At 46.2% G+C, this 26,127-nt stretch overlaps 1 protein-coding gene across 1 annotated transcript in view; it reads right to left on the bottom strand.

The window, feature by feature from the left end:
• Positions 1 to 3,608: 3,608 nt before the first annotated feature.
• Acer2 (alkaline ceramidase 2) overlaps positions 3,609 to 26,127 on the bottom strand; it is a 36,840-nt gene continuing 14,321 nt past the window's right edge. Inside the window, exons 4-6 of the mRNA XM_051164024.1 lie at positions 16,209 to 16,346; positions 7,150 to 7,287; positions 3,609 to 4,758 (exon numbers count right to left, since the gene is read on the bottom strand). Of these exons, the coding sequence (XP_051019981.1) occupies positions 4,572 to 4,758; positions 7,150 to 7,287; positions 16,209 to 16,346 (463 nt within the window). The 3' untranslated portion in view covers positions 3,609 to 4,571. The remainder of the gene's footprint in view (positions 4,759 to 7,149; positions 7,288 to 16,208; positions 16,347 to 26,127) is intronic.

Below are 26,127 nucleotides of genomic sequence, written 5' to 3'. Positions count from 1 at the left end.
TTGGCAAGAAAAGCTGGGCTCACATCATGAGCCACAAGCAGAAGGCAGAGGGAGTGCACTGGGAATGGTAGGGGTTGTTTGTTGTTTTGCAACTGAAAGCCTGCCCACAGTGACACACCTCCAACAAGGCCGTATCTAGCCTCTCCCAAATAGTGTCAATCACCAACTGGGGACCAAGTATTCAAACATGTGAGCCTATGATGGCCGCTCCCATTCAAACCAGTGCCCTGTAGTCCCCGCACTCGGGAGGTAGCGGCAGGAGCATCACAAGGTCAGGGCCATCCTCAACTATATGTGGCTCTAAGAATGGACTGGGCTTCGTGAGATTCTGTCTAAAAGAGAGTGGGGGAGGGGGGAGAATAAACAACAAACAAACAGGTGAACAGGATGGCTCAGCAGGTAAAGGCATTTGCCACCCAAGCCTGGCAATCTGAGTTTAACTCCTGGAACCATACAAAAGTGAAAGGAGAGAGCTGTATGTAAAAATAACTTAACAGAGACCTGTCTCCAAAGTGTGGGGGTTACCATTCATATACACATCTCACACACACACACACACACACACACACACACACACACACATGCATGCATACATAAATGCACATACAGATAATAATAATAATAGGATGAAGAAATTTCAAAAATAGATACATTTACATGTTTATTCACAGAAAATGCCAGTTAATAGCTTTAATATTAACCATGATTATCAGAGTTCACAAAAAAAGCATAAAGTGCAAAAGGTCTATAGATCCCCCAGAGCAATGATTAATGCTACCTTAGCCAGGATACATACCACCTGGGCACAGCACACCCTACATAAAGCATAAACCACAGTATATATGTGAAAATACTCTATCTGCTTGTCTTACTTATTGTGGTTATAAAATAGTTTTAAATCTGACTTGACATGTAAGAAAAGATGTACGCCTTTCAGAGTAAGGGCCCTGTTTTAAAGTCTGTGGGAAAATAATATCTATAAAATCTATTGAGAATCCCAGTCTGGATGAAGATGTATCACTGACCAGCGGGACCAACAGCACCCAGGTCAGGCCCTGGTTGGGGAGAATCCAATTTCAGCTAGAGAAACTGCTGGGAGAGAGGCCCTGGTGGCCAAGTTCCAGCCTTTGCCTGTCCCCAGAGATGGTTAGTTGTCAAACCTGAGGGAAGAAAAGCCAGGGAAGGTTCAAATCCCAGTGCTAGCTCTGAATGGGGGTAAGGGAAGAGGCCCTGTAAGGAAAGTTTCAAACACCTGAGAAATCCAACCAGTGGAACGGGTGGCGTTGTATTTTCACAAAGCCCATGCTTGACAACCATCCAGCATTGTCCCTCAACACAACACTGGTTGACCAACAATGACTGTTTTAGGCACTTTTAACTGGATTAGGCACCCATTTCCCCAACATGGATCATGTTACAAATGGATGCAGACAGAAAGAGCTGACTTTGGCACCATGAGGCACTAACAATAGAAAAGTTCCAAGGCTCAGCGATGACCAAAACTGTAAAGCCTCTGGTAGAGGTGATCACATGCTAACATTCATGGTTCCTATGTCCGGAGATTCCCAGGCCGACTTGGAACAGAACAGGGTGACACACGCACTGGTAACAGTGGCCATGATGTCGTCATCCGTTAGTGAGCTCAGCTTGTTCTTTTTACCATGCTCAACACGTTAAATTCCATGATGTTCCAGCTTTGACAGCGGTACTATGACTCAGAGATGCAAATGTGAGGTGCTACATTGCAAAGCCAAAACCGGTTCACAACTCAGGGTTCACTCGAGACCAGGTCCGTGGAAAAGGTGGCTCCAGTAGTGAGCTCAGAATCTAGCAATCAGCATTCGCGAGAAAGCCAGCTCAAGAGCCCTCCACGCCAGCTCTCTGTGAAAATGCTTGTGTGTCTATTCCATTCAAGGCTAAATGTTCCAAACTTAGAGAATAGAAAAGAAACACACCCAAAAGCCAAAATATTGGCAGTGTATGCTCTAAGGCAATAGAGGTATGAATAACTTTTTTCTTCTGCTGCTTTTCTGTAGTATCCAAATTCCCTCTAAACATGTAGCGTTTTAATGTCAGTATGAACAATGCCCAAAGCCCAGCTCAAAATTAGATTCATACACACCTACTCCCCTGAGTAGTCTGCCCGTGCTAGCAAGCTATAGAGATTTCTGTTTAAAATGGGTGTGATCTCTCATGCCTATAATCACACCGAACATTCAAGAGACTGAATCTGGGGACCCACCATCAGGTTGAGGCTAGCCTCGGCTAGATAGTGACTATTGACGCCAGCCTGAGACATGTAAAAGAGCAAACCTCTGTCTGAGACAGAAGGGGACGGGGAGTTCTGTTTGCCCCCAAGCCAGGATGAAGATGCCCACTGAGTCACTGAGTCAGGTGACCAGTTCCTTGCACGCAGTGTGTTCAAGCACATCCATCATTACTTTATCCCTATTCCTAGAGATGTCAGCGAAGGCTCTTGGGAATAATTCCTTGCCCTGATGAGAAGAAATGGTCCTCCCCTGACTTTTGAGGACAATGCCATGGTCACGGAAGGCCCTTGGGACAAATTAAACTTTACATCTAAAAATCCTGTCGTACAGCCATCTTTTTAATGTATTCATTCACTTCTTTATGTGTGTGACTGTTTTGTCTGCCTGTGTGTATGTGTGCCACATGCACACCCGGTGGTGCCCTTGCAAGTCAGCAGAGGGTACCAGACCCCTGGGACTGAAGTTATAGGTTCTGAGCTTCATGAGCATGCTGGGAACCAAAGCCGGGTCCTCAGGAGAGCAGCTTGTGTTCTTAACCACTGAACAAACTCTCCAGCCCCAGGCAACCCTTCCAGATGAAGGCAGCTAGATGTCCTCTTCAGGGCATTTATATAATAGACTAGATAGGAGCAGACCCCATCCCTGGCAGGGTGAACCAGAAACAAGGATGGTTTGATTGTGTCCTCTGAGAAAGTCTAGACTGAAAAAACCAAAGGACTCAGCAGCAATTCTGACCCAGAACCCCTAGGTTGCCACAAACATTCAACAGAAAATCATTTTAAATATATGTTAAGCTACAGTAAAAATAACATACACCATTTTATCACTCAAAACCAAGTATTTCTGCCTTGGAAATCGCTAATCAAATGACTCATGTGTTGCTTATACAAGTTACTTATAAAGCTTCAAAGCCACATTCAAACTAGAATGAAGTCTATTCACTTAAAAACCCTAAGTTCAGTTTCCACTTTGGACCCTGTGAAGCTTCTAAACAGGGTCAGAGTTCCTCGGAGTGTGTGACCCCCATCCCCTGAGCGCTGCCCGACTCCCCACAGTGGAATGTCAGAGAGCAGAAGGTGCCTGAGTTACAAACGTCCCTGAGATAACCCATCCTACCTCATACCCTGAAGACAGCCCAGTGAAGACCAGCAATGAGGGTGAGAAACATTCAGGTCACAGTGTGCTCCTCCCCACCTGTCCCTAACCAGCCAATCAGAGAGTGGTGACTGCCCAGCATCAAGAAGAGCAGTCAAGTGTTCTAGGAAACCAGTTAGCACCAGGTATTGTGAAAGCAAAAGCTGTAGGCCCACATCCCCAGGAGGCCCACATCCCCAGGAGGCCCACATCCCCAGGAGGCCCACATCCCCTGGACACAGTAGAGAAATGGGCTCAGAGTGTTAGAGAGGTAATAACATAGTGGACACTTCCAATAAGAAAAACTTTCCAAAAGCCTCCCGGGTGCTCCGCAGTCAAAACCAGAGCTGCCTCGGTGATTGAAATAGGTCCCCGGGGCTCTCGCAGAGGTCAAGGGGTAAAGCAGAGGGGCTGTGCGTGGAATCTTCACACCAGAACAATTCTCTGTGGGTCTGAGGCTGCTGAACTTCAGGAGGAGCAGAAACAATGTCAATATTTAATGTGTGCTTAAAGCGGAGGGTAGGTTTTGGCAGAGAGGGTGTTACGAGCTTTGCCCTCTGAAGCCAAGGCTCCATCTCTCAGAAGAGGTAGTGGAAGACGGATCCACAAGCACGTGGAAGACCTGGGAAAGCTAAGAGGAACAAGTGATGAGCCACCCCGCCCCTCAGCCATGGCCCTCATGTGTCTGTTTCGTCCACTTGGTTTGGGTAAGGGACAGTTTCTCCCAAAATAAAATTTGCTCTGGGACCTTCCATCAAAAATTCAGAAGGTCTTGTGTGTCAGAGAGGCTGACTACTATGTAACCAGAGAGCCTGGGAAATGAGGGATCTACAGCAAGCCACCTTCTAACCAAGAAGCCTTGGGCCACCTAGGTCTCCCAAAGATCTACTGTGCCAGGGCCATTACAGACATAACCCAGCAAGCCCATGTGCCTGGAAGGGATGCTGAGAAAGACATGCATAGTGTCCCTGAGTCCTCCGTTCCCCAGCCTAGGGAAGGATGGACCCTCCTTCCCAGGTACAGTGGTCCAGTTAGAGCCCAAAGGAACAGAATTTTAAACAGACACACCCATACTGATCCTTCAACCCCCCCTCGGCTATCTTTGCTAGCAAATGAAGCCCAGTGCACGAAGAAAAATAAGTAGAGAAGCCAGCCACTGCCTTGCCATCACGTAATCTTGACTGGCGACTTCTTGTGGGCACACAGGAGAGACACGTAGGGGACACCGATAAAAGCCCATTTCTCACTGGGCCAGAATCTGATGACTGGACCTTGCTCAGGTATCTCCGAAACAGCATCAAAATAGGCAAAGCACACACAGCCCAGGTATGCGGCAAGGCAGATGAGGATGTGCCTGCAAAAGAGGGAAAAGGTGACTCTGATGCAGTGCTTCTCCTTGGGCCCACCCACCTTCCCCGCTGCCACTGTCATCCAGAGGGCATGTATAACAGGGAAAAGATGAGATACCCAACAGTGCCCGAAGGGGTATGAGAAATCTTGTGCACTTGAGACTGTCCTAAATTTGAAAACATTTCCACTTGAAATGGCATGGTGACTCCAATCTGTAACCCCAGCACTCTGGGAGGCCAACTCAAGAAGGGTGTCACAGTCAAGTGTGGTGGCGCACGCCTTTAATCCTAGCACTTGGTAGGCAGAGGCAGGCGGATCGCTGTGAGTTCGAGGCCAGCCTGGTCTACAAAGTGAGTCCAGGACAGCCAAGGATACACAGAGAAACTCTGTCTCAGAAAAACAAACAAAAAACTGCAAAGATAAACTTCAGGTTGTTAATATCTTTCTTTGGGGAGTAGAACTACGAGACATGTTTTCTATATGCCTATGTTGATTAAAACTATTATTCAAAAATTACTTCGTGGAGCTGGAGAGATGACTAAGTGGTTAAGAGCACTTGTTGCTCTTGCAGAGGACTAGACTTCGAGTCCCAGGCTCATAGCTGCAACTCCAGTTCCAGGGGCACCAACTCCCTCTTCTGGCTTTCTCGGGTACTGCATGCAAGTGGTGCACACACTTGCAGGCAAAACACTCACGCACATAAAATTAAATTAAAATTTAAAAAATTAGTTCATGTATCGGGCAAATGGCTAGTGGGTAAAGGCATTTCCTCCAAGCCTGATGCTGTGTTAGATGCCTGGCATCTATGTGATAGAAGAGGAGAACAAACACACGAGCACACATGTGTACACACATTCCCACAGGCTACAGCATGCACCTAACATGAACACCCACCCTACATGAGCACAATCACTTCATGATGGGGAAGAAAGATGGCTCAACCTAGAGAAACAAAGCCGACACTATGAGTGAACACCTCAATTTGTGCTGCTCGATTTGGTTTGATCCTTTGAACGTGATTCTGGAAGCCTCCAACACGTACATTTCTTGGAGACAAGGGTTGGGGGCGGTCTCACACTAAAATGCCTAAGCTTGGCAACCCTTCCTTAAGGAGCCCACACGTATGCTTGGATGTGTTGCATTCTTCACTTTCTCTTAGCCCTCCTACTTAAAAATCTACATTAAATCTTGAACTCCAAACTCTAGTTCTGTATTTACACACAAATTGAAGTTCACCTGGGTAAAAAAATTTCTGTTGTGTGAGTGCATGCGTGTGTGTGTGTGTGTGTGTGTGTGTGTGTGTGTGTGTGTGTGTGGCCTATACTAACCTGAATCTTCTGGCAAACGTACTGCCTCAACCTCTCAGGGGCTGGGATGGCAGGTGTGAGCCACCATGCCCAGCTCACAATGGCATCTGAGGATGGCTGTGGATGTGGGTTAACAAGGCTCTATACCTGTACAGCTTCCCCTGCATGCTCCTCATCTACCAGCACAGCAGACAACAGTTTGTTTGTTTGTTTCGTTGGTTTTTGGTTTTTCGAGACAGGGTCTCTCTGTGTAGCTTTGGCTGTCCTGGACCCGCTTTGTAGACCAGGCTGGCCTCGAACGCACAGCGATCCGCCTGCCTCTGCCTCCCGAGTGCTGGGATTAAAGGCATGCGCCACACGCCTGGCTTCACAGTTTGTTTTGTTTCCTGACACCTTTTGTATTTAGCAGTCATGAGGACAGAAGCAAATACACTGCCTTCTCCTGGGTTTGGAGTTGAAGCATTTCCTAGGAAGAAAGCCCCTCCGCATCCCCACTTCCTCCTTTTTTTGCTGGAGTTTGAGCCCAGCCCAGGGGCTTATCCACAAGCAGGCACAGGCACCTTATGATAAACAGTGAGTGATATTCAGGCACAGACCTCAGTCCCCTAGGCTTTACCTGGAACTGTAAAAAGAATGGGTGAGGCTGTCCCTAGCTGACCTGTGGGGTCTAAGCTTTCACCTGGCCACAAGAGCCCCGGAGGTGTGGTTCCTCTTAAGGACGGTCTTGTCCTCGCTTTACAAAAGGTCCCCAGGCCCCCCCTCCCCCCACCTTCTAGCCAGACCCGAGAGCTCAGGTTGCAGACTCGGTTTTCAGCCTCCCCAGGACTAATTAAGGCGCTGCGGGCACCCACTGTGCAGCATAACAATTAGGTCTTTGGGAAAGTTTGTTCTGGCTAAGCCAGCTCCCAGGAGCCACGTTCACATTCTTCCTTACTTTCCATTGTTTCTAACAGGTCTGAGGAAGGGGAGAAAGAGCAGGATGGCGGGCTTTGTTTGTGCCTTTCCTCTGAACCCACATGTACCCTGCCCAGCAGCAAGTGGGGACACCAGTGCTGCAGCCAGCGAGGAGCTTGCCCGCAGGAACTTACCACACACAGTGCAGGTAGGGGAAGTGGAAGGCGGAGAGCAGCTCACAGAAAGCCCGGTCGCTGATCCAGCAGAAGACGGCGAGAGTCCACCAGAGGCCAGAGAAGAGGCCTAGCTTAAAAACCCGGACATTGTCACACCTGCGAGGGAGAGGGAGAGAGATCGGTTGGTTCCGGTTTCCACAAGCTTTGCTGGCTACCTCTTCTGTGTGTCCCTAGCTCTTGGCATTGGCATCCTAGTGAACACAGACTCACAGATGTAAACATCACGTCTACACACATGACTCACAGAACCCTATTTGGTGCACGGGCCTGGCCCCCTGCCCCTGACTGAATACACAGAACCACCCGCCATCTTCAAAGGGTACCCATCATGTCTGATGCAGATACAGAGCTAGTCTGTCCCCTTGCCTACAGACCCCTCCCCCCCACACATCCAGTTTCTTAGCTCTTCCTTCAGAATCCACCCCAAATCTGCCCTCTGGCCATGTGGGGCCAGGCCCCCATCATATCTTCCTCTCTAACCCACTCTACATTTTGTTCTGGTAGCCGCCAACTAGCATTGCTCTGTTGCAGTGCTTTAATGAGAGAGCGAGGCACAGCACCCACAGGTGGCTCCCTTTTTTGTTTTCTCTCCATACTTTGACCCTTTGCTCAAACTCTGGTAGATCTGGGCTGTTTGTTGAACGCCCCACTGAGCCTTAGCACGAATGGACCCTACAGCCTCCCTACTTGCTTTGCCTTGTCCGGAGTGCTTTGCCCTCACACAGCCGTGTGGTTCACTTGTCTTCAAGGGCCTGCGCAACATCATTCGGGCAGCCTAGACTGGTTTGAACGAGGCTGTCCCATTGGATGAATACTTGGTCCCCAGGTGGTGGTGCTGTTTGGAAAGATTAGATGGTCTGATCTTGTTGGAAGAATTATGTCACTGGAGGCAGCCTTGCCTTGGCTTTCCACACACTGACAGTAAGGCCCCATTGCTGAAGACAACACACATACACACTCAGTGAGCACAGAGAAGTCAAGCCGGTGCCTACCCAGCGCCTTCACTCTTATCGACTGGTACTCATAGTACGGAGGGAAACACCAACCCAGTTACAAACCCTGCAATTTACATGAAGGACCTGCCCGCAAGATACACCGGTGTCATAGTGGCACAAAGCATATTGGAGTAACCAACCAATATCTGCTCTGAGACCCACGTCATGAGATGGAGCCCATACCCAACATCACTTGGGTGGCCAAGAACCTTACAGTAGGATGCCCAAGGAACTAGGGGAAAACCAAATACTACTGCTCTGCTTCAGGTAGGTAGCAATAAAATGCTATTCCTCATAGATCCCTGGCCTCGCTCAGCCATCATCAGAGACGGTTCCTCCCGCAGCAACACAGAGACTCCCAAATACAAAAACCCACAGTCAGACAATATGCAGACACTGGGAGGCCTTAGAACACCCAGCCCTAAAAGGGATGTCTCCATCAGATCCCTCCCCTCAGGTAACTCTTTAGAAGAGGAGGCAGAAAAATTGTAAGAGCCAGAGGAGAGGAAGGACACCAAAGAAATAAGGCCTTTCAAACCCAACAGGACCACAGAGATGGTGACAGCAAGGCACAGGGCCTGCATGGGCCCTCGAGCTGAGTGAGCACACTTGCCTGTCCCTCACCCAAAAGCTATCTCCAACTGATGGCCACTTGCATTGTTGTTGTATTGAGGGTTTGTTTGTTTGTTTTGTTTTTGTGTTTTGTGTTTTGGCTTGTTTTTAGAGAAAGAACTTAAAGTTAGGTGGGTAGAGGTCAGGAGAGGATCTGGAAGTCCTTGGCAGGGAGGCAAAAATATGGTCAAAATACATTTAAATTTAAAAATTGTTTTAAATAATTTTTTTAAAAAATGTGTAAAAAGAAAAGTCCGTTTTCTCCAAGTGTTCACCCTTGGGGAAACGAGCCACCCTTAAGGGTGGGTTCCAGGCCAAGCACTGGATGTCCAACACAGAAGAAACCCAAGCACATCTTTGGAGGGTCTTCGCCACAACATTAGGTCAGAGCCTTTCTTCTTCAACCTTACGGGTCCTTTGCATATATATTATGGCTTCCAGTCTTGGTTTTTTACAGGATTCCTGTGAAAATATATGTGAGTCTCTGTATCTACATGAGTTTTTTGCCGGACGTGGTGGCGCACACCTTTAATCTCAGCACTTGGAAGGCAGAGGTAGACGGATTGCTGTGAGTTCAAGGCCAGTCTGGTCTACAAAGTGAGTCCAGGATGGAAACCCTGTCTCAAAAAACAACAACAAAACAAAACAAAAAAACAAAAAAGGAGTTTCTTATGCTCTCTCTTTAGGTCTTTTTCTTGTTTGGTTGTTTAATCATATTCTGATGTCTTTGTTTTTTATTTATCTTATTGCATTTTATTGTATTATCATTCCTTAGATGTCGGTTTTGTAACAAGAAACAGAAAGGGTATGGATCCGGATGAAGGAGATGGGGGGAAGTGCTGGGAGGAGTAGGGGAGGGGAACATGTAATCAGAATATACTGTACCAAAAAAAAAATCTATTTTCAATAAAAGAAAAAAGACAAGTTACCTTCCTCGTGACCAAGTGCTGGGATTAAAGGTGTGTGCCTGGCTGCCTGGCCTGTTCCTCCTTTTCTTTAACCCTCCCGGTGTCTAGTTCACTGTTTGTCCCCCAGTGGCACATAAGCTGTTCACCCTAGTGTCCTCAGCACTGCAGCAGTGTCATGCATAGAAAAAGCTGTCGAGATTTGGTAAAATTTTAAAAAAGAGTTCTTACACACTTGGAAAAAATGTTCTTCTGAAACAAGTCCTGTTGGTTGTCAGAAACCTACAACAGTTTGTTTTTGTTTTTGTTTTCTTGTTAGGGAATTTTTCCTAAATTGGAAAATGTCTATTCCTGGGGAGAAATGTCTAGTGAGCCCACTGACAGCTGAGGGCTGAAGAGATTCTAGATCTTTCTTCCAGGAACCTTTTCCTCAGTAGACTACTCCTGAGTAAGTTACAGTCCTGCAGGGGGCTCAGCATCTAAGAAAAGGCTTAAGTCATATTTTCTGAGCAAATGGACAGATGTCATAAGCCCACCAGGCCAGCGCCATACCAACTGCCAGATAGAAACAAAAACAAAGGCTTCAGTGAAAATGGTATAAGACAAGGGGTACGTCCTCATGAAAAACTTTACCTACCAGTAAAGTGGGTCAGAGGGGAGGACATCTTATTGAGACTTTAGGTGAGAGAAGCCTGGGAGAATGGGGAAATAGAACGATCCAGAGGGTCCTGGAAAACTACAAGAGGAACTGTATGACAGGCAGATCTGGGCCCTGGGGTCCTCCTCAAACTATGGCACCAGCCAAGGAGAATATAGGCAGTAAACTTCAAACCCCTAACCAGACTAGCCGATGGAAAGGACATTCTCCACCGTTAAGTGGAGAAGGAGATCTGACTGTCACACAAACTCTGGTGCCTCATATTTGACCATGTCCCCTGGATGGGGAGGCCTGGTGGCACTCAGAGGAAGGATAACAAGTCACCAAGAAGAGACTCGATATCCTATGAGCATATACAGGGGGAGGAAGTCCCCCTCAGGCACAGACATAGGGGAGGGGAGTAGGGGGGGGAAGCAGGAGGGAGGGAGGAATGGAAGGATACAAGGGATGGGCTAACAATTGAGATGTAATATGAATAAATTTTTTAAAAATGTAATCTGAACAAAATAATTAAATAAAAAATTTAAAAAGTAAGAAAATGGGATAAGACAGCAGTTCACAAGCTCTGTTTAAAAACAAAACAAAAGCCGGGCGTGGTGGCGCACGCCTTTAATCCCAGCACTCAGAGGCGGAGGCAGAGGCAGGCAGATCGCTGTGAGTTCAAGGCCAGCCTGGTCTACAAAGTGAGTCCAGGACAGCCAAGATAACATAGAGAAACGCTGTCACCCCCCCAAAAAAAAACCCAAAAAATTAAAAATTTAAAAATTAAAATAAAACAGAGCAAAACAAAGCAAAATGCTCTCTTAGAGGAAGGTCAAATGCCACATTTGAAAAGTATTTCTGAAAGAACAAATAAAGGTCCTGGACACATAGAAGCCATTAACTTCCGTCTGACCTACTTTGCTTCTTATTGCAATGACAAAAATGTCATGACCAAAAACAAATTGGGAAGAAAAGGGTTATTACACGTTACAACTCCCAGGTCCCAGGCCGTCACTGAGGGAAGCCAAGGCAGCAACCAAAGCGAAACATCTGGCAGGAGAAACTGAACAGACACACGAAGAAACACTGCTTTCAGGCTTGCTCTTTATGCCTGTACCTCCCTAGGACTGGCACTGCTCACAGTGGGATGGGCCCTCTCATATCAAGCAATAATAAAATATTTTTTTAAAAGCCCAGAAGGGCTCGAGAGATTGCTCAGAGGTTAAGAGCACTGATTGCTTTTCCAGAGGTCCTGAGTTCAATACCCAGCAACCACACGGTGGCTCACAGCCACCTATAATGTGATTTGATGCCCTTTTCTGGCCTACAAGTGTACACGCAGATAAAGTACTGTATACATAATAAATAAATAAATAAATCTTAAAAAAAGAAAGAAAGAAAGAAAGAAAGAAAACGCCCAGAGACATGCCTACAGGCCCATGTGATGGAAGCATTTTCAACTGAGTTTCTCTCTTCTCAGATGAGTGGAGCCTATGCAAACCATCACTGTAACAAACTACCTGAGACAAGTGACTTAAAAAGAGGAAAGAAGCCGTGCATGTTGGCGCACGCCTTTAATCCCAGTACTTGGGAGGCAGAGACAGGTGGATCGCTGTGAGTTCCAGGCCAGCCTGGTCTACAAAGCAAGTCCAGGACAGCCAAGGATACACAGAGAAACCCTGTCTCGAAAAACCAAAAAAAAAAAGAGGAAAGAATAATATTGGCTCATACTTGAAGACATTTCAGGCCATGGCTACCTTGGCTCCTCAGGACAGGGAGGATGAGGACAGGCAAATCTACTTACTTTGTGATTGCCAAGAAGCAAAGAGACAGGACCAGACAGGTTCCCAAATTCTCCTTCAAGGACATGCCTCATGTGACCTTACTCCCTTCCAGAAGGCTCCAGTCCGACTAGTTCCAAGGCCAGCAGCCAAACCTTAAGCATTTCCAATACTTAAGACATAACCCCAGTGTTCCCCAAAGGCATACACTAAGGCGCAGGCAAGATGGCTCAGGGTTAACAGACTGGCTGCTCTTCTAGAGGACCTGGGTTCCACATGGCAGCTCACAACTCCAGTTCCAGGGTATCTGACACCCTCTTCTGATCTCTGAGGGCACCAGGCATGCGTCATACATGTGACACACAGACATACGTGCAGGCAAAAGAGGGAGGGAGGGAGGGAGGAAGTGGGGTGGGGGGAATATGAGTAAGCCAGGTGTGGCAGCACACGCCTTTAATCCCAGCACTTGGAGGACAGAGGGAGATGGATCTTTATGAAGTCAAGGCCAGCCTAGTCTAAATAGCAAGTTCTAGGCTAGCCAGGGCTACAATATTGAGACCTTGTCAAAACAAAACAAAAAACACTCTAGCCCTCCTGTGAGTAAAAGAAAGCTCCCAAAGAGCATCTACCGTGAGCCCACCACCTTTTCCTCAGGCCCCCGTCAGAACACTTCCTGAACTGCATGCTCTACACGGCAGCCGTCTCTTCATGCTGCACCCTCTCACTGAGCCTGGCTGCTCTCCTTCACATGGCTTATCACACGCTGGGGCTCCATAGCCTCTGTGTAGTGATGTGCTTCATGCCTTGCAGGGGCTAAGTAAACACTTGCTGAGTAATAAAGAGTAATCAAATAGAGGGGCAACTTCAGCTGGACTCCAGTGATTTGGGTAGAACTTTATTATTTTTACTCAGCCTTTGCTTATTGGTCTTGAGGCATGTCCTGCTGCAGCCGATGATCAGGATGCTCGGGTCAGCTCAGGACTGTCCCAAACCTGGCTCAACCAGGTTTTAGTCTCATTCTCAGAATATCAGTGTGAGGTCGGGTTTCAGAAGGAAACAAGCGGTGCAAAATTAGTATATGCGACAGGACCAGACTTCGAGGTACAAAATCCTGAGAGCAGTGCCCACTATTTCTTCTCTTACTGAGCCTTTATTGTGAGGGAGGGAGGGAAGTGTTTTGTTTTGCTTTTGAGACAAAATCTCACACTGTAGCCCTGCTGGCTGTCCTGAAACTAACTGTGCAGACCAAGCTGGCCTTGAACTCACAGAAGTTTTCCTGTCCCTGCCTCCCTGGGACTAAAGGCATGTACTGTCACACCCAGCCTCCTTTATTGTATTCTCAAGGTGCTTCTTTTTTTTTTTTTAATTAATTTTTTTTACATATACATTTATATTATTACACATATAACTTGAGGTGCTTCTTTTTTTGTTTTGTGTTTTGTTTTTGTTTGGATTTTTGTTTTCTTTTGTTGTTGTTTGAGGTGCTTCTTAAGAATAAAATAACCATTTTTAGAAGCAGAAAGAGATGTGTTTTTTTAAATATCATTTTTAAAATGTTTGAAGTGTATCTACTTTACACGGATGAGCATTGTGCCTGTATGTCTGTATGTGTGTGCACCATGTGCATGCCTGGATGTGCAAAGGCTCCTAAAGAGAGTGTCTGGTCCCCTGGAACTGGAGTTATTGTGATGGTTGTGACCCATCGTGCGGGGGCTTGGAATCGAAAGCTAGTCCTCTGCAAGAGCAATAAACAAGTGCTGTAAACCTTGAGCCTCTCCAGGCCCCACAAAAGGTTGTTTTTAAAAGTAGTTCAAATGCAGGAGAGTCTTTTAGCAATGAGATTTAAACGTCCCAGAGTTCAGCAGTATCAGGTCATGACCCTGAATCGGAGTAAACTTTCATTTTCTCCTGGTGAGGGAAGGTTCAGAAGATGTGCTTCAGGAAGGAAGGCTGGAGAGAGCACAGTCCTTCCTCTTTGTCCCCCAGGCAAAGCAAGGCACACTGGGACCAACTGGCTTAGACGTGACAGGTCATGCGAGAACAAACAGAGAAGATGCGGAAGGAAATGCACGGCGCGCCAAGAGCACCCTTTTTTCTGGGAATATTACCAAAGCAGGGAACCTTTCCTTTCCCCTTCCTCACTGGGATTTGGGCGGTAACTGAGTTACAGCAGGGAACGAAAAGACCTGAGCCCTGTCCACTCCGTGTTTCTTTGTCCTTCTGTGACAAATGGGAAATGAACAAAACACAAATTACTTCCTAATCATGGTTGCAGTGAGTTACGTAAAGGAAAGCAATACAAGGACACACAAGTGGCCCAAAACTAGAGGACCAGCAACAGTTAAGCACGTCAAGGGTCAGAAATGGGAAGTGTCACCAAGGGCCTGGACCTAGAGGGACCTGGGCTCAGGCTCAGAAGAAGACAAAGAAGTCAGAATGGCCGAGAACATACGGTGGGGGGAGGGACAGACGGAGGAGGGGGGACACAGGCTCAACTTACAGGGGCAGCAGAGATGTGTATGAAAGACTTTGAATTTTATTGGCATTGCCATGACAACAAATAGAACAACAACCAAGACCAGAGCTGTTCTGGGAAACACAGCTTCTCACCTGGACATCGGGACACATAGTACTCCTATTTAGCACAACTGGAAACGCTATGGAGAAGACTAGGGATGGGAAAGACAGCTAAGGAGCCTGACCTTGTCAACTTGAACTCTCCATGCCTGTGATCCCTTCAATTGTGGGGTCAGGTGAGCAGCTAAGAAACTAAAGATAAGAAAGACGACGGCACAAATCCGGTGTGGAGATGCACGCTTTTAATTCCAGGAGGCAGAGGCAGGCAGATCTCTGAATTCAAGGACAGCTAACTTGGTCCAGAGAGCAAGTTCTAGGACAGCCAGGGCTACACAAACAAACCCTGTCTGAAAAAAAACAAAAACAAACCAAAACAAACAAACAAACAAACAAAAAAAAAACAACATTTGGAGGCTAGAGAGATGGTTGAAGGTTTAAGAGTACTGGCTGCACTTTCACAGGACCCAGCTTCAGCTCCAGCATCCATATGGTGGCTCACAATCATCTTTAACTCCAGTTCCAGGAAATCTGATGCCTTCTTCTGGCTTCCCCAAGTACCAGGCATGCAAGTGGTACACACACACACAGACACACACAGATACACACACACACATACACACACACACACACACACACACACACACACACAAAGCACCCATGCACATAAAGTCTTTTTAAGTTTTAAAAAGTCACTCTTGGGCACAGTATCTTCTACTTATAACCCCAGCCCTAGGGAAGCTTTACTGGGAGGATTGCTATGAGTTAGCCCCCAGCCTGGCCAGCTATGGCTACATAGCAAGAGCTGGATTAAAAAAATCAAGACATTCAGTGTTCATAATACGAGAAGCATAGATTCAAATACACTTTTAAAGTAACAACCAGAAAAACAAATGTTTTCAGCAAATCTTAAAATGACAGCAATAACATATGTATTTGTGGCTAGAAGACCAACACACAAGACCTAAAATAAAATATTTGGTTTTTTTTTTTATATTTTAGTTTTGTACGTATGAATGTTTTGCTCAAATGTATATGCGCCATGTACATGCCTGGCGCCTGCAGAGGCCAGAATCAGGTGTTGGATGCTTGGGAGCCACCATGTAGGTGCTGGGAAGAAAACCAAGGATGTCTGAAAGAGCAACATGTGCTCTTAACCACTGAGCTATATCTCCAGAGCCCATAAAATGTTTCTGAAAGGGCTGAAGTGGAGATCTGGCTAATTTAGAAGTGAAGAGCACCTATTGCTCTTCCAGAGGACCCAGATCTGGTCTCAGTACACATGTCACTACTCCAGTTCTGGGGACCAGACTACTCTTCTGATCTCTGAGGGATCCTGCATGCACATGGCGTTATGCATACATCCAGACATATATACACACACACACACACACACACACACAAATCTTTTAAAAAAATGTTTCTGCATATGAACATGACGTCTTCATCTACAACATCCCAGAAGAAAGTGGTTACCCAGGCAACAAAACGCTGGAAGAATGGTACCCACCTCTTCAGCTCTGCGATGAGCAGCCCAGTGCATGGAACCCCCAGAATCATCAGAGAGATATTGTTGATGGCGGGCTTGACAAATGCTAGGCACGTTGTAACTGCAGACAGGACACACACCACTGCCTTGAACCTGCCCCTAAACCAGTGAAAGTGAAACAAAACCCATTAGCAAAGGAAGTCACGCTTGTTCGTTTAACGTGCTCCCCCCAACCTCATGGTGAGGACTGAGCCCAAGGCCTTGTGCATGCTGGGCAAGCACACTCCCATGGCTGGCTTGTTACTGCTGTCTGGGCAGACCAAGAGCTTCTACACCAGCACGTCTCAATTATCCTAATGGTGGCGAGCCTTTGATACAGTTCCTTGTGTTGTGCTGACCCCCAACAATAAAATTATTTCGTTGCTACCTTCATAACTGTAATTTTGCTACTATGATGGATTGTAATGTAAATATCTGACATGCGGGAGATCTGATGTGTGATGGGGTCATGACCCACAGGTTGAGAACCTCTGCTTTACTCTGTTATATCACAGAGGAGCCAGATCTAAAAGCCATCCATCTGCTCTGCTTCTTAAGAGCTGGTTGTTGGGAACCCAAAGACTTGGGAAACATTTAGCTGTGAAAATGGTTAAACCTCACTCAGCCTCAGTCTCTGGGGGAGAGACTGGTAACGATTTCCCTACTCTTATCTTTCTGTGTTTCATCAGATGTTCTTCTGGAGGACTTGACAAGCCCTTTCTGTATAAGCCAGACATAGTAGCACAGAACGATATTCCCAGTACTTGGGAGGTAGAGGCAGGAAGATCAGGAGTTCAAGACCCTGTCTCCAAAAATAAAAATTTTAAAACCTGTAAAGGCACAGAAGCAGTTTAGGCTTTGTAGGTCCTAAGCTCTTTGCCGCAGTTACTCAACCCTTTCTAAAGATAAGTTCAGGAATGTCATGCCTATGTGCTGATAGACATCACAGAATCCGTTTAGCCCCAAGGAGTTTGCCAAGCCCTGCTCTACCAGGTCAAGATGCATGACTTTTATGAGGCATCAGAGACCATTAATAAAGCATAAAGTTACTACTTTTTAAAAAAAAATCCTGGGCCAGAAGTGGTGGTGCATGCCTTTAAGCCCAGAGAGCCACTCAGGAGGCAGAGGCAGACAGATCTCTGTGAGTTCGAGACCAGCCTCGTCTACAAAGCAAGTTTAGGACAGCCAGGACTACACAAAGAGACCCTGTCTCAAAAAAAAAAAAAAAAAAAAAAAAAAAAATCCTGTGTTCCCAGCCTACAAAACCAAAAGTTTCACAGCAAAAAAAAAAAAAAAAAAGAGAGAGAGAGAGAGAGAGAGAGAGAGAGACTATCCTGGCAACCTGTAGGTCTAGTATGACTGGAAGTTTGTATTGACAAGATTTTTAACATGACACATGACAAAGCACTGACACTCTCCTCATGGCCTTCCAGGAAGTGGAGCCAACCGGAAGTGGGGACGTGACCCTGGACGTGCTTCCTCCTCTCCTCAGCAACTCCGTTTCCTGATCTATAGAGCGAGAAGGCCCAGGCCAGGCCATTCTCAGGCCTTATCTATGACTTAAATTAAGGAGCACATGATTTTCCTGTAGTTTCTGTTATTTGTCATTTGCAGAATTTCTTTTGGCCAAGAGCCCCGGACCAGGTCACAGTTAGGAAACTGATTGGAATGAAGTTCTAGAAGAAAGAAATCAAAGGGCATCGGCCCTTCAAAACACAATTGTATCTTCTAAAGGGGGAAAGCATTTGTCATCAAGGCACAGGAAGTCATTGATCAAGCTGACAACGGTCTCACTGGAATAAGCAGGCTTTGTAGCCCTGAACCAGTGGGGAACAGATGTGTGTGAAAGGAAGCAGGCAGCAAATGCTTAGGACGCTGGTGTTTTCTTCCTGACAAGCCAGAGCTCTTCAGCCACCGGAAGCAAGGCTGCTGCCTGTCCAGCCTGAGGACATCCCCACCAGCACCAGGCACATAGCGTCGGGGGCACCAGGCAACTCTCCCGCCAGCTCCTGATGCGCCAAGGAGAGGGCCTTTTGCTGGTCTCTCTCTCCTCTCTTTGTCACAAGATAAGCCCATGTGTTTCCATACCTTTTCACTGTACACCACATCTGTATATTGTTACACACGCACACATACACACACACCCACACACACCCACACATACACACACGCACGCACACACATACACACACTTCAATTGGGAGCATATAACCAGAGATTCACAGACTGGAGATGTAGCCAGGTTAGCATGATGCCTCCCTATCATGCCCGAAGCCCTGAGGTCCATCGCTTGCATCTCAAAAATGGGTGTGGCCGTGCATGTTCGTGATCCTAGTACATGAAAGGAGGAGGTTGGGGGTGGGGAGTGATTAGAAGGTCCAAGTCATCCTCAGCTGGCAAGCTTGGAGCCAGCCTGGGACACATGAGAACTTGTTTTTGGTTTGGTCTTTAAGAAAGAAAGAGAGAAAGGAAGGAAGGGAGGGAGGGAGGGAGGGAAGGAGGGAGGGAGGGAGAAAGAGGAGATCAGAGAAGAGAGAAGCTGAGATGCTGCAGGGGCGGGGAGGGGGTGGAGGGAGGGGGACGAGAAGTGAATATATTTCCAAGGCATAGCACTTGCATACCCAGTGGTTTAGGATTCGAGCACAAGTTAGAAAGTGGAATACAGTAGTTAAAAAGCACAGATGTTTCCGATGGACGGATGGAAAATCCTGCCCACTGTTCAGTGGCTGTGGGACCTTCGCAAGAAGCTTAACGCTTCCAGACTTTGCCACTGAAACTGAACCAACTACACACATGGCATTCTTGTGAGAACTACAGTCCTTAATGCAGAGCCCAGGACATGTGATGTGCCAATAAGACCCATTAGCACCATCTTTTTTTTTTTTTTTTTTACAATAAATACTATGTTAACAATATTACTATTGTTGAGCTGGGCATTGGGGTTCATAGCTGTAATCCCAGCATTTGAGAGTCTGAGGCAGGAAGATTGCTATGAGTTGAAGCCAGCTAGAATAAGAGTGTGACCATGTCTCAAAAGGAAACACAACAAAGCAAACAAAACAGAAAGAAAAAAATAATAATACTATGCTGACAATATCTTCTGAGGGAGAGCAGGCTGGAGAGCCGTCATAATTCCCCAACGGCTCAGCATACTACTGCCAAATAGTTTAAAGGCTCATGCTTCAGGAGGCAGTCATGGACACCTTCCCACACGGGGTCTAGAGGGAGTGGAGGCATGTTCTGGACAATGAGGACATCCTGTGTGTGCACGCAAGTTTGCAACCAGTCGAAGTAAACAGAAGCCACAGAGCCGTCAGAAAGCCAGCTGGCCCAGCATGCCTAAGCAAGAGTCACCAAAGGCCCTGTGCATTACAGTCAGAAATTTCCCAGGATCGAGAGGCCCTGACAGTGCGTGTCTTAAACTGAGACGACAGGTGGTCCCTACAGCCCAGATAGTCTTGTGCCAGAGCACACAGTGACAGAACTCTGAGTACTCCTTTCTTCTGTATTCCCTGAGCCCAAATCTAGCAACCCAACTTCCTGCCCATTATCTCATAATAAAGCTGTTGCCATCATCTATCCCTTAAAGAGGAGGTTTTCAACCTTAATGATCCTGTTTCTTATATTTAGTACTTGGGTATATCACCTTTACCCCTGTAAAGTGAAACAGACTTTGCGAATGATAAAACCATGTCCCACAAATGTCTGCGATGTTCCTTAAGATGCTTAGGACTCATTGGCTTTGACCACCAGAAAGGAAACACAGCTACTTAAAGCAGCCAGCCCTTGCTATCCATGGTGGTATATCACTCGGCCCCAAGGAGGGGCTCAGGGAGCTCGCACAACCTTGTTTAATAAGTGAGGCACCGAGTCCCAGGGACTGTAAGCTTCTAACCTTCCGTGTGCTAAGACAGACAGGGGTTAGCCTGCTCCCTAGCCAAGACAGGCAGGGGTTAGCCTGCTCCCTAGCCAAGACAGGCAGGGGTTAGCCTGCTCCTTAGCAAATCAAGATACTAAAAATAAAGTAGAACCCCAAATGAGGTCTGGATGTAGGTTTTGTAAAAAGGAATCATACAAGCATAAGTGAGGGGTTCTTTGGGAAGCACATTACACTAGCCTATAATAATACTCTTTTCTCTCTCTCTCTCTCTCTCTCTCTCTCTCTCTCTCTCTCTCTCTCTCTCTCTCACTTTGTCTGAAAATTTTTTAAAAATCTAAAATTATGAATAGCCACCAGTAATACAGTGTATATTCTGAAGAGCTTGGCTTTCTAAGTAAAATGAGACTCTTATCTTTTCCTAACCTATCAATGACATTGTATTGGCATGGTAAACACTGACTTTCTATAGACCGCATTCTCTTTTATGTTGTTGAGTTTTTTGTCAACTAGACTCTTAGCTGAGAAGGCGATCCCATCAGTTGGTCTGTAGGATGTCTCTAGAGGCATTTGTCTTGATGAATGACCCATGTGGGGGAGGAGGGCCCAGCCCACCAAGGGTTGCTGGGCAGGGATGTGAGAAAGATAATTGAAGAAACCTACAAGTAGAACATTATGATGTGCAGATTTGGGCCCAGGGGTCCCGCTCAAACTATGGCACCAGCCAAGGACAATAACAGCCAAGTAAACTTCAAACCCCTACCCAGATCTAGCCAATGGGCAGGACATTCTCCACAGTTGAGTGGAGAGTGGGGTATGACTTTCACACGAACTCTGGTGCCCCATATTTGACCACGTCCTCTGGATGGGGAGACCTGGAGGCACTCAGAGGAAGGATAGCAGGTTACCGAGAAGAGACTTGATACCCTATGAGCATATACAGGGGGAGGTAATCCCCCTCAGGCACAGTCATAGGGGAGGGGAGTAAGGGGGAAATGGGAGGAAGGGAAGAATGGGAGGATACAAGAGATGGGATAACCATTGAGATATAATATGAATAAATCAATAAAATTTTAAAAAAGAAACAAGAAAAGAAAATGAAAACAATTGAAACAGAAACAAATAAATGGAAAGATACCTGGGGAAAAAAAGAAAAGAAAAGAAAGAAAGATAATTGAATGTGAGCCTGGGGAGCACACCAGTAAGCAGTACTTTCTCCTCAGTCTCTGCTTCTAGCCTGAACTTCCTGCCCTGACTTCCTGTCATGATGGAATACAACTGTAAACTGAAATAAACCCTTTCCTCCCCACGTTGCTTTTGGTCATGGTACTTATCACAGCAATAGAAATGAGGACACCTTATAAATGTATGTCCGGATTTGTGTTTATAGTAGCTTCTTGCACTTGCCGAGTCCTCATATTGTCTGTGAGCAAGATACTATATGTATCTTTCTTTATTTCATTTTCTCTTTTAACTAGGACTTGAACTCAAGGCATTGTGCATGCTACAAGGGCTCTGTAATAAACTACACTCACACCCATCTCTCATTTTTCCTCTGATCCCCTTAGGGCTGTGTGTGTGTGTGTGTGTGTGTGTGTGTGTGTGTGTGTGTGTGTGTGTGTGTGTGTGTCTGGGTCTGGGTCTGGATATGAGCTGAGAGATTACTGATAGGAGTTCTGAAGGCTGGTCTGCTGCCTCCCTGCAGAACAGCCACCCTCTGTAATCCCAAGAAGCCCCATGGATGCTTGACACTCTGCCTTCCTGTCATGGGAGACTGAAGATGGTCAAATAAGCACGAGCCTCTCGCTTGCTTTCCCTTTGCTGTGTGCTGCTGCTTGCTCATTCAAGTTCTCCAAGCCTGTTCACCCCTTGCTTTGTCCATGTACCTCAGAAACCCAAAGCAGCGCTGTCCACTGTGTGCCACTGGCAGCCATGACAGCTGAGGAACTGCACTGACCATGCTGTTCAGCATGGTGCAAAGTGTGTGTGTGTCATCTCAGCCCTGGGGAGTTCACAGATGAGGAAGTAGCAAGCCAAGCCACCCATGTTCTAAGCAGCATCAGCAGGAATCCAACCCATCTCCAGTCAGGACACAGGACATGTGGTCCGCAGCCGCCAGGGTCTCTCCACATACCAGGGCACAGTGCTCACATCATCACAACCTCTCCAGGGCAGCACTGCACAGTGCTGTGATGGACAGTCCCTTGTAGGTCCCAGACATTGCTCAAACTGTTTTCATTAGTAAGTTGATAGGTTTCAATTTAAGACATCAATACCCTGCATCCTTTTCTCCTGTTGCAACATTCCCCACTAGTGCCCCATAAAAAGAGGAAAGAAAAAGGGTGTCTGTGGTTGATAGAATAAAAACTGCTGCTTGAGCCGGATGTAGTGGTGCACACCTTTAATCCCCCGCACTCAGGGAGGCAGAGGCAGGTGGATCTCTGTGAGTTCAAGGCCAGCCTGATCTACAAAGTGAGTCCAGGATAGCGAAGTCTACACAGAGAAAGCCTATCTCAAAAAACCAAAACCAAACAAAAACAAGAAAACTGCTGCTTGGAGTTTCAAAGCCAGGACTACAGAATGCCACAAGCTGAGAAAACCCTTATTCTCATTTCTTCAGTTTCGAACTCAGATCCTAAGATCTGAAAGATGACTTCTTAAGGGAAAGCGGGTCCTCAATGCAGAAACTAACACACACTGGAATGTGTAAGGGGGTGAGGACATTCTGAGTGTATGTATATCGATGACACAAGCATGGTCAAGTTAAGGACCACAATGCCTCAGACTCAGGAATGGCAGAGCCTTCCCCTGGTCTGTGTGCATGCTAACAATGTGTGCAGAAAATGTGCACAACGGCTTCCTCCTCTCTATATTTACAACCTGGCACGGCTCCTGTATAGAGACCTCCTGCCAAGATTAACTAGCCTTGCCTCCTGCTTAGCTGTATATAGTAACCCTGCCTCCTGCTTAGCTGTATACAGTAACCCTGCCTCCTGCTCCAGATGTTTGCAGTAACCCTGCCCCCTGCTCCAGATATTTGCAGTAACCCTGCCCCCTGCTCCAGATGTTTGCAGTAACCCTGCCCCCTGCTCCATAAGTTTGCAGTAACCCTGCCTCCTGCTCCAGATGTTTGCAGTAACCTTGTCCCCTGCTCCAGATGTTTGCAGTAACCCTGGCCCCTGCTCCAGATGTTTGCAGTAACTCTGTCCCCTGCTCCAGATGTTTGCAGTAACCCTGGCCCCTGCTCCAGATGTTTGCAGTAACCCTACCCCCTGCTCCAGATCTTTGCAGTAACCCTATCCCCTGCTCCAGATCTTTGCAGTAACCTCGCCTTGTTCAGATATATAAAAGAAAGGCACTGAATTTCCAAGTTGCTACTGCTATCGTTGCATCTCCATCAGACCCATGGCCCACCGGATCCCAGTTTTCTGTCTATATGTCTGTCATTTCTTTATTCCCTTGTTGCTCCAGGTGAGTCAGTCCCTAACCCTTACAGAATGCAACACCAGAGGTGACCAGTGGGCACCCCAGGAGCTGGTGGGTAAAAGTCCTCACCTGCAAAACCACCTTGTAACAGAGCCACATGCTCTTTCTTGGTCCCTACCTTGCACATCTGTGGCTTCTCCTGAGATGGACCAAATTTTACAAGAGATCCTGTGGTCACCATAGCACCCTGCACACATTGTAAAGCACACTTTCTGTGGCTGGGGATGTAGTTAAGTGGCAGAGAGAGTGCGAGGATATGAGTTCAATCCCCAGTAACAGACAAAGGCAGAAAGAAGGCAGAAAAGGAAGGAATGAGGAACCCGAGAGTATTCTTTTCTAATTTGCTCTTTCTTATTTTTGTTTTTTGAAAATTTTCTTCAGGATACTTCTAAATATACATTAAAATAATAGTACTCAAGTCCTACTTCGAAAATAAAGATTAATTCACTTGGGCCGGGTATGGTGGCACACACCTTTAGTCCCAGCACTTGGAGGCAGAGGAAGGCAGATATCTGAGTTTGAGGCTAGTCTGATCTACAAAGCGAGTCCAGGACAGCCAAGGTTACACAGAGAACCCTGTTTCGGAAACAACTCCACCCCCAAAAAAGGTTAATTCACTTAAGGAATAATTTATCTCTACCTCATTTAAATTTTAATCTTTCATATTACAATTAATAATGCTCCTTGTTTTTATATAATGTAAACTAGTTTAGATTAATGATAAAAATAGACATCTCTGGGCGTGACATGGTGGTGCATGCCTTTCTTTCCAGCAGTCAGGAGGCTCTGTGGATTCAAAGCCAGCCTGGTGAGTTCCAAGCCAGCCAGGACCCTGTCTCAAAACAAACAAATAAAATAAAACAAAAATACCTAACAGCAGCCAATGGTGGTGTTCCCAGGCTACCAAAATGTCTGTACACATATAAAAGGACATATTGAGCAAGCCAGGCAAAGTGGCACATGCTCATAAGTCACATATTTGGGAGGGAGAGGCAGGAAGATTAGAAGTTCAATTTTCAGCTCAGCTACCTAGGGAACCCTAGTCTAGCCGGGAATGCAGGAGGCCTTGTCTCAAAACAAAGAGGAAACCACGAAGGTTCTTAGTCACGGAGCCATAGCTCCAACCTCTGAAATCTTAATCCTTAATAGCTGCATAGCTCCTACTCCTTTCCAACAGGCAGGGAAATTATCATTAATTGCTTTCTTGTTCTGATATAACTCTTCCCTAGGCAGGCATAGCTTGCTTCACTGACTCCAATCTTTTCAACTGTCTATCCGTATTCTGCATAAATTTTGGCAAAACAGGGTAACCTCAAGATGAATATGTGATTAGTAGGTTTGGGTACAAGTCTCTTTTTTTTTTTTCTTCTTTTAAGATTTATTTATTTTATGTATACAGTGTTCTGCCTGCATGTATATCTGCAGGCCAGAAGAGGCCACCAAATCTTGTTATATATGGTTGTGAGCCACCATGTGGTTGCTGGGAATTGAACGCAGGACCTTTGGAAGAGCAAGCCGTGCTCTTAACCTCTGAGTCATCTCTCCAGCCCAACAAGTCTCTTCTTCACTGGGCTGATTTACTCTGTGCCTTCAAATGAGAACAACCTCACACAGGTTCTCACTTGGGCTTCCTCTGATCAAACTGAAGTCAATATGGACGTCGCTGGCCCAGCCCACCAGCTCCATTTGCCAACATGGCACTCATCATCATTTGTAGCCTGATCTGCAACTGGGTTCAGTGAAAGTGCATTAGAGCAAGGAACTGTTGCTCTGTTTACTGTTATATCTTAGGTTGGAAAAAAATACATAGTATAAAATAAGTGTTCAAAAATACTTGCGTAATAACCATATAATCCTAACACAATGTATATTGAAATGCATAGCTTCCTGAAATGAAGGAAAAAAAAAAAAAAACAAACCAACCAAAAAGCCAATATGGGGGCTGGAGAGATGCCTCAAAGCTTAAGAGCACTGGCTATTGTTCCAAAGGCCTGAGTTCAATTCCCAGCAACCTCATGGTGGCTCACAACCATCTATAATGAGATCTGGTGTCCTCTTCTGCATGCAGGCACACATGCAAGCAGAATACTGTATAAATAGTAAATAAATAAATCTTAAAAAAAAAAAAAAAAGATAATATGATGCAATGTAGAGCTAGCTCTGTGCCTTCGAGAACAAAACTGAGCGCAAACCCTGCTTCATGTGTGTGAAGCGGTGGACGGGTGACACTTGAAGACATGTTCTAGCAGGAAACCAAAGGACTTTGAAATACTATCCAAAAAAATGTCTCTTCTATTGGAAGTGTTTTCACTCTTGCTTGTATCACACAAATCAGAACTCTGACTTTTTGTCTTTACCATAATATAAGTTTTCTCCCAAGCAGTTCTTTTATCTGTCAGCCAAATGTATTGTCAGATCATTGAACTAGTGTACTATAAGAAAGTGTGTGATGAGGGTGTCACTAGCTGAGCTCACCCACACAGTAATTTGGTAGGTAAGTGTGTTACACTGTAATTCAATGCGAGTTGCATTGATAGC

Source organism: Acomys russatus, chromosome 2 (genome assembly GCF_903995435.1).
Source record: "Acomys russatus chromosome 2, mAcoRus1.1, whole genome shotgun sequence".
Lineage (NCBI taxonomy): Eukaryota > Metazoa > Chordata > Mammalia > Rodentia > Muridae > Acomys > Acomys russatus.
This window is presented reverse-complemented; position numbering and strand designations above follow the sequence as displayed.